The following is a 15,885-nucleotide window of genomic DNA, read 5'->3' as shown; positions in this document are numbered from 1 at the left end:
TACAAAACGATGCTGATATTAAAATCCGATGTAATATTCAAATTAATTACTTTAAAACAGCTACAGATACTAACAGCACAAGTCTGAATGCAGACAAGTATATTATTCTCACCTCGTTCCAGGTGCGCGACGGAAGGACACGGAAAGTAAAATTCAGGGCCTGGGCAACCGTAACCAGCTGGTTGTAGTCAGTGCCTGAGTACCTGGTGGTGTTGCCCTCGGTGGACTCTCTCCAGTAGGGTTCATATGTAAACGCCGTCACGTTTATCGTCGCGCCATAGAAACTGCCAAAAATATTGTAATACTGTATTCTGATCGGACGGAAGTTGCAATGCAACATTAGGTGGAAGTGACTTTATTCAGCCTATGATAATCCTGCGGGAATAAAGGCTATTGCGTATAATTCAAAGCAAGTACAGGTACTCCATGACAAATTTTGATCATTATTACTGGATTACTAATATTAGTTTCATTTAAGTAACTGTTTCTCGGCTCGAAGTTCTCTTTGATTACATTGCCTATAACATGTATACTGTCAGCCACAAATTATACCTGTGTTACATTAATCTGCACTAGATTTTCAACCTTTCACAACATATTTCACATACCTTAGATGCTTTGTCTCTACTTCATTTCCATAACACCTTCTCATGACTTGCACCATAGTCTAATGTTAATCTCTTGTTAAACCCATTCAAGAAGAAATGATATTTTTAAGCCAGATTAGAATGTAATGGGTATAGCTCAGGCTATATTCGTTATCTGGATACATTACTTATATTTTTCCAGTTTTGTAATGCCCAGTAATTTCAGCAGAGTACATAAGATCCTCCAGTTCTGAAATGGCCAGTAATCTGTACACATTACTTGGTGTATTTCTCCGGGAAAAGGGTGGGAGGTGTGAGATAACGTAGACCTGATGTGGGGGTCCAGGAAGCCACTTGCAGCACCCGGGCACCGTCAGGACTGTACGGCAAGTGAACCAACATGCTGTACCTGCACAATACGTTTATAGTTTTCAGGCAGAATGAATTATCTCTATACCTTGTACACTGAATGGGTGTAATATATCATTTCCTTTAGCTAATGAAGAGACACTCATGTACTCTTTGGAAGTTATATCTAATCGAGTCTATAATTTAACCCCTTCGTTAACCCTAGATAGGAAGACGTCCCTTCTGACCTCGGGATACGAAGACCTGTGCCAATTGGATACAGTGAAGGAAAATAATTTTAAAATATATATATATAAAGATGTTTTATGCAATACTAGTGGAGCTGAAATACAAATATAACTCCTGTGGAGACCAGATTAATAGGAATTAATAAAACTGAACTAAAATAAATACATTTATAAGTTACTTGAAAAAAAAATTAGTGAAGGAAAAAGTAATACTGACTTATTCTCTTCCTGAGATGCATATTAATTGAACTGAGCAATAAAACTACCTCAGCCTATAAATCTAATACCTAAATATCACACAGTCGGCCTGACAAACCTGGGTTCCATAGAAAACTGGGAGCCTGGCATAAATGGAAACAGGTAATAAATATATACACTGCTACCCTCAAAGCACTCAATAAGTGTGTCAGGCTCCTGTTGTGGGGCCTTGTGTGGTGTAATGATGGTCGTCAACCCACCACTAGGGTCACTGGTACACTCAGCCAGAGTCACATCACCCACACTAACTAACATCAAGGGTTTCTTTGTCACTCTGGGATTCCAGTGTGGTGTCAACAGACTTGCAGAACTCCTCTGACTGCAGATACTCTGCCAGCTCTTCGTCTGACAGGTTTCTTGTTCGTTTGGGGCCCATGACTACACACCTGTAAATAACATTTCCCAATTATCCATTATTCCAGCCACCACTGATCCCTAAAACCACCCCATTACGGGGTCACTGCTACACTAGGTCAATTTCCCATCATCCACAATAGCAGTCAAGGGTTTCTGTGTCACTCAGGGGTTCTAATGTGATGTAAACAGTCTTCTTGAAATACTCCAGCTTCAGAATATTCTGCCAGCTGTGTGTCGGACAGCTACCTAGCTTGTTTTGCCTCCATTATCTACACAAATTCACTAAAAAACAAAGAAAACCATATATACTACTTTTTACTGCTTATAGTGGGGCATGTTACATGCATGTACATGGTCATATTGTGCCTGAAACACTCAAAATGTGCGTTCAAATCTTCGACCTTGACCAGAATGGCCCTCCTGTCTCTCGGCGGAATAGTCACACTATCGTGACCAGGAAATACGATACAAAAACCCACACTGGCAGACGATAAAAGATGTATTCCAAACAGTTTCGGCAACAGCTGTCGCCCTCTTCAGTGGATCTACAGACAAAGATGGTACATACAATTGTTGAGAAGCTGCTTATATGCAGGGTGAGGACACGTTTTCCCAACCACACCTGATGTGACCTCACCAGACGCTCCCTCTACTCTGCCCACGACCTGAGTGAGGGATTACAAGGGGTGGCAAGGACCTTGCCACTAATTTTCTTGTCACTGGATCTAATTTATACATTCCTTCATTATGGTTAATATTATTATATCTCTCTATACATACAGCTTCCACTATCCTACTTTTCTTATGGTTACTATATTTGTACAATTTTTGGATAGAATTCCAGTTGATTATATGAGCGTCTTCTGAAGAATGAACGTACACTGCGTTATTTATGTTGCCTATCTTACAAGCATACTTGTGTTCCTTAATACGAGTGTCCAAATCCCTTCCAGTTTCACCAATACAAACCAAATCACAGTCTCTACATTGAATTTTGTATACCCCTGCAGTTTCTTTACTAATGGGTTTATTCTTTACTAACATTGAAGGTGGAAGTATATCTAAATGCAATGTTTACATCCAAATCATGACTCACAGACTTCACCAAGCTAAGATTTGACACATACGGAACTGTGATGTATGGCTTATTTTGTTGACTTTGTGATGTTGGTCTAGGCACAAAAAAGGCTTTTCTGACTTTAAAATACGCTTGCCTTATAAACCAACTGGGATATTTAAGAACTAAAAATATTTTCCATATCTTAGCGTTTTCCGTATCCAGATGTTGGGGACTACTAATTCTGAGTGCTCTGAGGAACATAGAAGAAATAACTGACATTTTAGTGGAACTGTGGTGATATGAATAATAATGTATATACAAATTGCACTGGGTTGGTTTCCTGCGTACAGAAAAGATAAGTGTCCCAAGTTCATCCCTGTGCACAAATACATCTAAAAATGGAAGGGAACCATTATTTTCCCATTCAACTTTAAAATTATTTGAGGGAACTAATGCATTTAATTTTGTAAGAAAATCGTCAAAGTTAGCGTATATGTCTGGCCAAAATGAAAACACATCATCAACATATTTATACCAAATTAAATTTTGAGGAGATATGGTTGTAAGAAGGGTGGATTCAAAATATTCGATGTACAGGTTACTAAGAATGGGAGAGAGGGGCGAGCCCATACCCATACCAAACTTTTGCATGAAAACCTGATCAAAAGAAAATGCATTACATTGCACACACACCCTAATAAGTTGGAGAAAGACATCATGTGGCATGCCGAGATCAATGTTACAATTAGGTAATTTTCTTCCAAGAAACTAATTACATCTTCAATAGGAACTTTAGTAAAAAGCGAATCAAAACTAACCAACCTGCCACTGGAGAAACTGAGAGACTTAATCTTATTAATAAAATCAGTAGAGTTTTGGACATGGGATTTAGAGAATGTTCCAGCCAATGGTGCTTATTTGTTTGCTAGAAATTTTGAAAGTTTGTAAGTGAATGAGCCACACTGTGAGATGATAGGACGGAGGAGAATCTGTGGTTTATGTGTCTTTGGTAATCCATAAATGTAAGGTAATTTTTGATTAATTTGAATGAACTTACCTGCATCAATGTTTGTCATCCGTGCAGATGGACGGCATTCGCAACGTGAAAAGAGAAATTGATGAAGTATACTACCATCTACGACGTACGTTGAGTTTCCTCAAGCAACAACTGCCAAATGATTTATTTCAAGCAATATGTGAAACAGCTGACAGGAAATGCAACAGAGAAACGTATTTCACACGTATCCTATTGCAAGAAAAACTTTGTGATTTTGTAACCAAAGTCTGTGGAGCATGTGTTTGTTACCGAATTCCATCTTAAATCTTTCTACGTATGTATTGAGTCGTGTCGAGGAGCAAGTGTTAAATTTAGGTTTGTCCTTTGCCTTGAAACCAGGAAATAATGTAGCACTTGATTTTGTTTCTTCTACCCTTAATAGCACGCTGGACATCCCATACCTTACTGATTTAATAATTAACAGTTTCATAGGAAATTTCAGCTCGAATGGCTCCATACCACGTCGTTTTCGTTTGGCCAATGAAAGTCTCAAGAAAAAATATTCTATTCTTATTACAAAAGTGGACAAAAGTAATTGTGTGGTCATTTTAGACAAACCTGATTATGTGGAAAAGATGAACCACCTGTTGAGTGATGCCACCACTTACGAAAAACTTGTTATCCCCTCTCAAGAGGTTATCCACAGACTTTAATAAGAAAGTCAAAAGCCTTTTAAAGGATGTGCCAAACATTGATGCAGGTAAGTTCATTCAAATTAATCAAAAATTACCTTACATTTATGGATTACCAAAGACACATAAACCACAGATTCTCCTCCGTCCTATCATCTCACAGTGTGGCTCATTCGCTTACAAACTTTCAAAATTTCTAGCAAACAAATAAGCACCATTGGCTGGAACATTCTCTAAATCCCATGTCCAAAACTCTACTGATTTTATTAATAAGATTAAGTCTCTCAGTTTCTCCAGTGGCAGGTTGGTTAGTTTTGATTCGCTTTTTACTAAAGTTCCTATTGAAGATGTAATTAGTTTCTTGGAAGAAAATTACCTAATTGTAACATTGATCTCGGCATGCCACATGATGTCTTTCTCCAACTTATTAGGGTGTGTGTGCAATGTAATGCATTTTCTTTTGATCAGGTTTTCATGCAAAAGTTTGGTATGGGTATGGGCTCGCCCCTCTCTCCCATTCTTAGTAACCTGTACATCGAATATTTTGAATCCACCCTTCTTACCACCATATCTCCTCAAAATTTAATTTGGTATAAATATGTTGATTATGTGTTTTCATTTTGGCCAGACATATACGCTAACTTTGACGATTTTCTTACAAAATTAAATGCATTAGTTCCCTCAATTAATTTTAAAGTTGAATGGGAAAATAATGGTTCCCTTCCATTTTTAGATGTATTTGTGCACCGGGATGAACTTGGGACACTTATCTTTTCTGTACGCAGGAAACCAACCCAGTGCAATTTGTATATACATTATTATTCATATCACCACAGTTCCACTAAAATGTCAGTTATTTCTTCTATGTTCCTCAGAGCACTCAGAATTAGTAGTCCCCAACATCTGGATACGGAAAACGCTAAGATATGGAAAATATTTTTAGTTCTTAAATATCCCAGTTGGTTTATAAGGCAAGCGTATTTTAAAGTCAGAAAAGCCTTTTTTGTACCTAGACCAACATCACAAAGTCAACAAAATAAGCCATACATCACAGTTCCGTATGTGTCAAATCTTAGCTTGGTGAAGTCTGTGAGTCATGATTTGGATGTAAACATTGCATTTAGATATACTTCCACCTTCAATGTTAGTAAAGAATAAACCCATTAGTAAAGAAACTGCAGGGGTATACAAAATTCAATGTAGAGACTGTGATTTGGTTTGTATTGGTGAAACTGGAAGGGATTTGGACACTCGTATTAAGGAACACAAGTATGCTTGTAAGATAGGCAACATAAATAACGCAGTGTACGTTCATTCTTCAGAAGACGACCAAATAATCAACTGGAATTCTAGCCAAAAATTGTACAAATATAGTAACCATAAGAAAAGTAGGATAGTGGAAGCTGTATGTATAGAGAGATATAATAATATTAACCATAGTGAAGGAATGTATAAATTAGATCCAGTGACAAGAAAATTAGTGGCAAGGTCCTTGCCACCCCTTGTAATCCCTCACTCAGGTCGTGGACAGAGTAGAGGGAGCGTCTGGTGAGGTCACATCAGGTGTGGTTGGGAAAACGTGTCCTCACCCTGCATATAAGCAGCTTCTCAGCAATTGTATGTACCATCTTTGTCTGTAGATCCACTGAAGAGGGCGACAGCTGTTGCCGAAACTGTTTGGAATACATCTTTTTTCGTCTGCCAGTGTGGATTTTTGTATCCTACTCCTGTCTCTTCCTTTTTGTTATTACAAAAAATATACGCTACAGAAGGACATGTGCCAGTTGGATACACAAGTACTCACCAAAGAGTCGGCAGTGGTAGGAACGTGAGCTCGCTAGCAGAAACAGCATAGACTGGCTTAGGATTGCTTGGTGCAAAAAAATAAAGTTGTCCATTACCCATTATTCTGGACACCATTAACCGCGAAACTTATACGCACCCTGGCCGTGTATCCTTTCCTATCTAGGGTTAAGAAGTATAGTAGGAGTAGACTGTAGCACCAGTCGAGCAGGGTAGTACTCCCGATGTGGATGGAAAGCTGATGACAGGGAGAGCTGGAGCTCCTGTTTCATCAGCCCTCAGGACTAGTTCCTGACCATTCCCCTTTGCTGAACTTTTTCAGTGTCTCAGTTACACAGAGAGTAGGCCAGCATGCTCTCCAATACAAATTTCTCTAACTATGTACACCAAACTACATGTACAGTACATGCTACACTTCCTTTTCAAAAATTCAAAAAAATTAATAGCGTCTCAACACTCAGCCTCGGAGTTCCCGGGGGGAGGGGGGGCATAAATTCTCCCACCTTCCGCCCCTCTCCTGGTGATGACTTGAGCTGCCTGGAACCACTGTCTGAGTCACTTCTTCATTTCTTCAACATTCGCGGCCTTTTCTCTAACTTTTGCTCTGTTGAGCACCACCTCCCCTCCTCTAAACCTCCCCTTCTCATTCTAACTGAACTCAGCTGTCTGAGGCAACTGACAGCAAACCCTTTTCTGTATCCTCCTACTTTCTCTATACTCATTTCAAAGCCAAAGGTGGCTGATGTGTATATATACGCAATGACTTGTCTTGCTCTCGTGTTCCTGATCTCGATTCTTCTGAATTCTCTACACTCTGGCTTCGGCTTTCCTGTCATTCTCTGACTAAATATATCTGTTCTGTTTACTTATCTCCTAATTCTACTGACTCAAAAATTCTTTGACTATCTTACTTCTACGATGGAACACATTCTATCCATTTCTCCTATCTCTGAAATCTCCATTTTAGGAGATTTCATTGTTCACCACCACCTTTGGCTCTCCTCTCCTTTCACTGATCCACCTGGTGAACAAACCTACATCTTTTCTATCCTTAATGACCTAGAGCAGCTTGTACAGCACCCAACCTGTATCCCAGACCGCCTTGGAGAGAGCTCCAACATACTTGACCTCTTCCTTACTACTAATCCTTCTGCTTACACTGTTTATCTTTTCTCTCCGTTGGGCTCCTCTGATCACAACCTTATCACCTTATCCTGTCCTATCACTCCGGTATGGCCTGTGGACCCTCCAGTGAAACGTTGTCTGTGACATTTTGGAGCCGCGGATTGGGAGGCCCTCAGGCAGTACTTCTTTGATTTTCCCTGGAATGATTTGCTTCCATGGCCGGGAGCCAACTTAGTGTGCCTTGTGCATTATGGATGTTTTTCTCTCGGGCATGGAAGCATACATTCCTTTCTCATATCCTTTGTCTAATCCAAGAAAGTATTGGTTTAATCAGGCTTGTTCTAATGCTGTCCGCATCAAGGAGAGGGCCTACATAAGGTACAGGAGCCAACCCACCCCTGAATCACATCATCTTTACGTTTTTGCCCGGAATCGTGCTAAGTCTGTTCTTTGCTCTGCTAAAAATAATTTCATCCGTACTAAATGCTCTCAACTCTCCAACTCGAATTCTTCCCGCTCCTTCTGGCACCTTGCCAAAAACCTTTATAAAAACTTTACCTCATCATCCTTCCCTCCTCTTTTCTACTCTGATGGTTCTGTAGCTATTTCTTCTACTGATAAAGCAGATCTCTTCACACAGACTTTTTCTTCCAATTCCACCTTAGACGATTCCGGTGCTGTTCCTCCAGCACTTCCCCCCTCTGACTTCCTCATGGCTAATATTAAAATTTCTTCAGCTGATGTATTTTCTGCCATCACTGGGCTCAATACTAAAAATGCATATGGGCCTGATGGAGTCCCTCCTGTTGTTCTCAAGAACTGTGCTTCTGTACTTACACCCTGCCTAGGCAAATTCTTTCACCTTTTTCTGTCAACTTGTACCTTTCCTTCTTGCTGGAAGTTTGCTATCATTAAGCCAGTCCCAAAGAAGGGTGACCATTCCCAACCCTCCAACTATCGTCGAATTGCTTTAACGTCCTGTATTTCAAAAGTTTTCGAGTAAATTCTCAATAGAAAAATTTTAAGGCATCTTTCTTATCACAACATTCTTTCTGATCGTCAGTACGGGTTCCGTCAGGGATGACTCCTGGTCATCCTCCTTTCAGGACTTTGGCGAAAGCTTTGCCATTGCACTTGACATCTTAAAGGTTTTCGGTTGAGTCTGGTATAAATCTTTAATTTCCAAACTGACCTCTTACGGTTTCTATCCTTCTATGTTTGCCTTCGTCGCTAGATTCCTTTCTGGTCGTTCTATAGCCGCTGTTGTAGACGGCCATCGTTCTTCTCCTAGATCTATCAACAGTGGTGTTCCTCAGGGCTCTGTCCTATCACCAACTCTCTTCCTTTTTTTCATCAATGACCTTCTAAGCTGTACATCTAACCTTATCCACTCATACACTGATGACTCCACCCTTCACCTTTCCATTCGGTTCCCACAACGCCCATCTTAGCAGTTACTTCAACAAACAAGGGATGAGGCTATGGCACACCTAATGTCTGACTTGGCTCGTATCTCTGACTGGGGTAAAAATAATCTGGTTGTTTTTAAAGTATCTAAGGCTCAATTCTTACACCTATCAACCCGACAAAATCATCCACAGGTATACCCACTAATGTTTAATAATATTCAGCTTAATCCTGCATCATCCTTGAACATGCTTGGGGTTTCATTTACTCGGGACTTATCTTGGAAAGATCATATTACATCCCTTGCAAAATCTGCTTCCATGAGATTAGGTGTGCTAAACTGACTCCATTCTTTCTATACCCCTGCGCAATTGTTGACTCTATACAGGGGTTTTATCAGCCCCTGTGTGGAGTACAACTCTCATGTGTGGGGAGGCCTCCCACATACAGCTCTTCTCAATAGGATGGAGTCAAAGGCTTTTCGTCTCATTAACTCTCCTCTTACTGACTCCCTTCAACCTCTGTCTCTTCGCCGCACTGTTGCATCTTTATCTCTTTTCTATCGCTACTTTAATAGTCACTGCTCCTCTGAACTGTCTGAATGCATTCCTCCACCTCTACGACGGGCGCATAGCACCCGTCTAGCAGCAAACTCTCATCCCTTTTCTGTCCAACTCTCTAATGCAAGAGTTAACCGTTACTCCCAGTCCTTCATTGATGCAACAGGTCAACTCTGGAACTGTCTCCCTCTGTCTGTATTTCTTGCTGTCTATGATCTACAGTCTTTCAAACACAGTGTGTCGAGGCATCTCGAAATGAATGGATCTTGAATTTGGCTCTCTATTGTATTTTATTTTTCTGTTGGAGGGAACTGATATTGCAGGCTCATGGCCTTTGGGTCCTTCTTCCTCGCATAAAAAAAAAACGTAACCCCCCTCAGTCTGAAAATTGTCTCCTGAGTGAAATATTCTGTCGGTAGCAGGAATGAACGAAAAAAATATATATTTGAAGTTAATTCCACTTATAGTCTGTTCATCACATAGGGCCTTGGATGTTTTCTAGTAATAAATCTTGCTCAGTTATTTGCTTCCTACGTGAGCCATTGGTTCTACTGTATATACTCGTCACTGTTTTTCTCTCGCCGAAACAAAGTCGTATTCAGGGTTTCTCACGGGATAAAGACCACTTACTGTACTCTTTTCACTTTAACTTGGCCTAATATTATCACCTCTCCATCCTGAAGGCTTAGCTATAACTAGATATCAGGACTATGATATGTTGCTGGTCATGAAAATTGTCAATGAAAGGATATATAACCACAAATTTGTTATTCTGCCACTTAGCTGTGTGAAATGCGATGCAAAAGGAAAAAAAGTCTGGGACAAGTTATAATGAAGGGGAAAAAATGAGAATACAGACGGACAAGTAATAATATCATTGTACATTGTTCTTTCTTCAGTCCAACAAAGCTTTGAACTACCAACTCAGCACTGGACAGCAGGCTTTTATTCAGCATGGAACTCTGGCTACGATTTCCTTGTATTAGTTGGGAAAATTAGAGGGTTGGCAGATACCATTGCTCAAAAGTGTTCGTGTATATTAGCCACCTAGATAGTGCAGCGTCTTTTATTTATTCAATTTTTTGGGGGAGGGGGGATTCCTACAACCGCTAGATGATTTTATTCAACTTTGGAGAGTTTTTATATATAGGAGTGAAAAATAGCCTCCATCAAATCATTCACAGCGAAAACTTCTCCCAAACTCAATTTAAATTCTTTGGTTTTACTCTCGATTGAAATTTATGAGACGTAACGGTTCTGAAGGTGCTATGATCTCGTCTATGATTACGTATTCGCCGTTCTTAAAGCCATTTAAATGACACACAAGGGCATAAGATGGTGTCCCACTCAAAATTCGTAAAGAAAAAGAATGAATCTACTCTGGTAAGGCAATGGACACTTGAGACAAATGACAGTACACATAAATTACAAAGGGGAATACGGACTCCTAGATAATAACAGATATTTACGCATGTCTTTGGCCGTGGTGTACGTGGTGCTCGTGCCCATTGCCCTAGTTGCCATCAGCCATTTTTTTTTTTTTTTTTTAACAACGGAGGAAGGAAAAAAAAAAAAATTAAAAAAAAAATTATCCATACACGAGATTACTGGTGTCCTCTGTTCATAAAATATCTGTAACAGTTAGACTTGAACAGCTGTGGGTTGAAACTTGAAGGGAAACAACTCTGGGGAAGTGAGTTCCAGAGAGATGCAGTTCGGGGAATGAAAGAATTCTGATAGGCAGAAGTTCTGCAGTATGGCTGAGTGACATTCCAGTCATGAGCGCTACCAGATGCCCGTGTAGCACAAGGGAAGGCTTGGAGAGGTGGCACTATGGACGCAAATTCGTCTGAACGTTTGCCAAAAAAATATCTGTAAAATAATGCAAGGGAGGCAACATTCCTTCCTACTTGCAGAGGAGGTAGTTTATTTGTAATGGCAGGATTGTTAATAATCTAACAGCTTTGTTCTGAATTTTGTCTAGTTGTTAATGCAACCTCTCCACAGTCATTACACAAGGGTGAGCAATAATCGAGCTGATAGCGCACATGACTCTTATAAATTATAGCTAACTGCTCATTAACGAAGAAGTTACGGACTCTGTACAACAATCCAAGTTTTTTTGAGGCGGTTTTAGCAAGTGATCTGACATGAGAGGTCCAGCTGAGGGCATTGTTAAGTGAGACGCCAAGAATTTCAATATTTTTGGAGATGGGAATATTAGTAGCACTGAAGGTAATGTACGAATCTGGCAATATCTGTCTATTAGTAAATTGTATATATTTAGTTTTACTAGCATTAAAAGAGTGGGGACAACCAAAATTACTGTGTAAAAGGAGGGGAAAGGGTTTGAGCCCGCGGAGGCTGCTTTTGATGATCCTCAGGCAAGTATCTGGGCACATTCTCCAGGGACATGCAATTCGTGCATCATGGATTTTTCACGGTATTTTTATTTTCACTGTCCGTAAAGGAACACCTGGGCACAGGATCATTATCACCAGAAACTCTCCCTACACTGGATTATCCCCTTCTGTGACAAGAGCAAACATGACGGAATGGTATCCTGTTGAAGTCGGAGAATTATACGTGTGGCAAGCTGTGACCGTACTGATGGCACACAGAATAAAGGCATGCTATACAGGACTATTGGATTATGGACGACCTCACAGCCACACCTGTCTTTGGGAGGTACATGGCACATTCCAGGGTACTTTGCCATATTATGGTTCCTGCACTTTTCCCCAAACGTGTGACCCTTACCCACAGACAGGGTGTGGAAAATTCGCCCAATTCTGACCATGTTATTTTTTTTTTTTTCGTCATTCTATAGAGCTGTGTCAGTTGAGTTGCATGTGTTGTTCTGGGGTTGACTGGCATTTATCCAGTACACATCGTCCGATGACATCGCTTATGCCTCGGTCTTTGTTGCTTGTGACTGAAAGATTGGAAAGATGATGAACTTTGTAGTTATCGCTCATCTAGCAAGACGATAATGTAATCGCCTACGTTTCTCCTTGTATGATGTAACTGCCAAGTTTCTCCTTGAAGATGGGACAGGAACCAGCGGTACTGTCAAGCCAAGTAGGAAGCACTACCCTGTTTTCCCTGCCAAAACCAAGAATGATGCATTACTCATCGAGAAATGTAGTAACATGTTGGTCATCCACTGGCATGACAAGCGGGGTGTGCTGCAGGTGGTAAAAGAAGGTGTTCCTACACCTTTCTGCTATCACTTGTGAATGCATTCATACTGTTCAGACAGGTTGTTGGCATAACTGCTGCATCAAGGACACATTGCTGCAGTAATGCCTGACAGGGTCACCCAGGCAGGCTACCTCACATGTCACCGAATGGTGAACCTGGGCACCTGCAGGTTAAAAACTATACAGGTAGTGCCATGTCTGCCTGAACTATCAGTGATGGCAGCAGGTGTACAAGCAAATGCTTTACCAGTGCAGTGAGTTAATGGAGATTTCTTCAGTCACTGGTGTGTGGGAAAGTGTAAATAGTGTATAATCTTACTACATAAGAATTTGTCATCATCATCATCATCATCATCCGGATTCTCCTTTCCCACCCTAGCACATGGTGAGGAGTAGCAGTGTCCAGACAGCCCAAATTTGCCCAGACCAATGGGCCACACTTTGTTACATAGCCTATGATTTCATCATCCTTTGTGTAATTTTAACGCACAGTTGCTGCATGTTTGATCACGAGCGTGTTCTGCCTCAGTCCCCCCCTTCTACCGTTATAGTAGAGTAAGTCGTTCTCTCTGTTGTCCAGAGCGGGATTGTGAACTCTATTTCCCCATGGCTTTCATTTGCGCGTCCTCTTACAAGTTGTATCAGGCTCTGCCGGCCCCTATATAATGAGCTCAGTCTCTGCATCGTTGCCACTTAGATCTGCTCCTCATTTTGTTCACATCTCTGTCCTCCCCTGTACAATTATTATTATTGTGAGTGCTCAAGAAGTCTCCAACCATCTAGCAGCTGTGTGTAATTTGAGTATAACTGTTGTTGTATTTTTTCTTGTACTGTATAGCATAAGTTTAATTTGTAGGCTTAGTGAAGTTTTTGTAATTCATGTATGGATCTTTATGTCAGTCATTTTTGATAATAGTTTGTATCTGTAATAATTTATCTGGCATTCACTGAGTATTATCTGGTATCTCATTTTATCAGGGCTGACTTAGATAAAATTTACTCTTGCTAATTTCGTGTTAATAGAGGCTATTGCAGTTAACCATATATTTAACCTGTTTATTTGCCATTACATTATCTTTATGAGTCCTGAATGTTTTGTTGTTAGTTTGTGCATTAAACTTTAACTTGTAATTTTACCTAACTCTTTTGTTTTGAACCTGGAACTTTACGGGACAGTAGTGACTCTTCGTATTCTCACTTAAAGTGTACATTATCTTTTTCTGTTCCGTAACATAAATTTGGCGACCTCATATCAGGATATTCAGGATATTATCATAAGGATATTGTTTGATATTTTGTGACTGTGATATATTCATGATGGCTACTATTTCTACACTTGATGAAGCCAAAGATTTTTTGTCAAATGTGCAAACAGTGTGTGATATAGAAAACAGAACAAAGAATGAACTTAAGCTTGTTGCTCAACAATTGGGAATTGCAGTTCACTCTCATCATTCTAAAGATCAAATTGTTGGCATGATTAATAAAAGCTTGTTTAATGTAACTCCTCCAAATGAGCAAACGCAGATTGAATTAGCTAAGTTACAGCTAGCCCTGCAGGAGGCTCGTGCTAAAGAAGCTGAATTTCAGGCAAATGCTAAGGAGGCGGAATCTCAGGCTCGGATTCAGGAGGCACAGATACAGGCACAAGTTGAACTTGCTAGGATTCAGGCAGACCATGAGTATCGCATGAAACAAGGTGGAACTGGATCATCTAGCTCTGATGATTTTGATGTGGCTAAAAATGTTAAACTTGTCCCTCCTTTTAATGAATCTGATTTAACAAAGTATTTTCAGTTGTTTGAGAGGGTAGCTACAGGTTTTAATTGGCCTAAGGAGTATTGGCCAGTACTCCTTCAAACTGTTCTCACCGGTAAAGCTCAAGTAACTTATGCATCTTTGCCTCAGGATCAGTCTGATAATTATGATGTAGTTAAGAGCTTGATTCTTAAGGCCTATGAGCTTGTTCCTGAAGCCTATAGAGTAAAATTTAGGACAACTTACAAGCAAGATAAGCAATCCCATGTTGAGTATGCAAAAATCAAAGAAGATCTGTTAGAGCAGTGGTTAAATTCTAAGAATGTGGATTCTGATTTTGGTAAATTTAAGCAGATGATTTTGCTGGAGGATTTCAAAAGGTGTATTAGTAAAGATGTAAGCCTATATCTTGATGAGAAAAGAATAGATAATTTGTCTGATGCTGCAGTTTTAGCTGATGAATATGTTCTCACTCACAAGAGATATTTTAGAGGAAAAAGGAAAGCTGAGAGTCAGTACGTTGCCTCTACTCAGAGTACAGGTAACAGGAAAGAGAATAAGGATGATGTTTCTCAGGAAGTAAATACCAGCTTCACCTCTAGATTTCAGAAAAGTAAATGTACTTATTGTAGTAAGCTTGGTCATACTACGGAGAGATGTTTCAGGAGACAGCGTGATGTGAACAAAAAGGAGTCTTTAAATATTCAGTCAATTGGTCTAGTGTCCACTCTTGAGAGTTCCCAGAATTCTTTAACTGAGTTAACTGAACCTGCTTTGAGGGGTAACTTAAATTCTCATGATGGAGCTCCTCTTTTGAGCAGTAACGTGGGTGACACTCTCAAGAATTCATGTGCTAATTTCCTGTCTGATGGTTTTGTCAGTCCTCTGGACAATAATGACAGGAAATCAGTTAAAATATATCGTGATACAGGTGCTTGCCAATCCCTTATGCTGACCAGTGTTCTAGGCTCTAATGTTAATTCCTCTGATGAAACTGCAATCTTACAAGGTGTAGGGAATAATTACTTCTCTGTCCCTCTGTGCAGAGTGAATTTAGAGTCTGGTTTTGTTAATGGTTCCGTTATGGTTGGGTTGGTTGAGACACTCCCAATGTCAGGTGTAACTTTCTTACTTGGAAATGATATTGGTGGAAGTCAAGTGTGTCCAGCTCCTCAGTTGTCTAGTGAGCCAGTGGCTGCGTCCCAGGATTGTGATGTCCCTGATGTGTTCCTGCATGTGCTGTCACTAGGGCTAAGTCTAAAGTTACTGGTGATTTAGAGGATAATGATGATGATGATGTTATCCTAGCTGACACTTTTCTTGCTAATTTGGACCACTCACCAGATGAGGCAGTACCCCGTAGTGTTGATAATTTGTCTCGTCAAGAGTTGGTTGAGTTGCAGGTTGCTGACCCTGAGTTGAAAGGTCTAGCTAACTCTGCTTACAGTGAAGAAGAGTCAGCCGGTGCTTCTACTTGTTATT

General features: G+C 40.2%; 1 protein-coding gene across 1 annotated transcript in view; it reads right to left on the bottom strand.

Annotated features, from left to right (window-relative positions):
- LOC145395703 (ionotropic receptor 93a-like) overlaps window positions 1-15,885 on the bottom strand; it is a 97,989-nt gene that overhangs the window by 40,420 nt on the left and 41,684 nt on the right. Inside the window, exons 4-6 of the mRNA XM_080269244.1 lie at window positions 1,691-1,827; window positions 822-996; window positions 113-284 (exon numbers count right to left, since the gene is read on the bottom strand). Of these exons, the coding sequence (XP_080125370.1) occupies window positions 113-284; window positions 822-996; window positions 1,691-1,827 (484 nt within the window). The remainder of the gene's footprint in view (window positions 1-112; window positions 285-821; window positions 997-1,690; window positions 1,828-15,885) is intronic.

Source organism: Coenobita brevimanus, chromosome 33 (genome assembly GCF_032717465.1).
Source record: "Coenobita brevimanus isolate Jiangsu-jjx chromosome 33, ASM3271746v2, whole genome shotgun sequence".
Lineage (NCBI taxonomy): Eukaryota > Metazoa > Arthropoda > Malacostraca > Decapoda > Coenobitidae > Coenobita > Coenobita brevimanus.
This window is presented reverse-complemented; position numbering and strand designations above follow the sequence as displayed.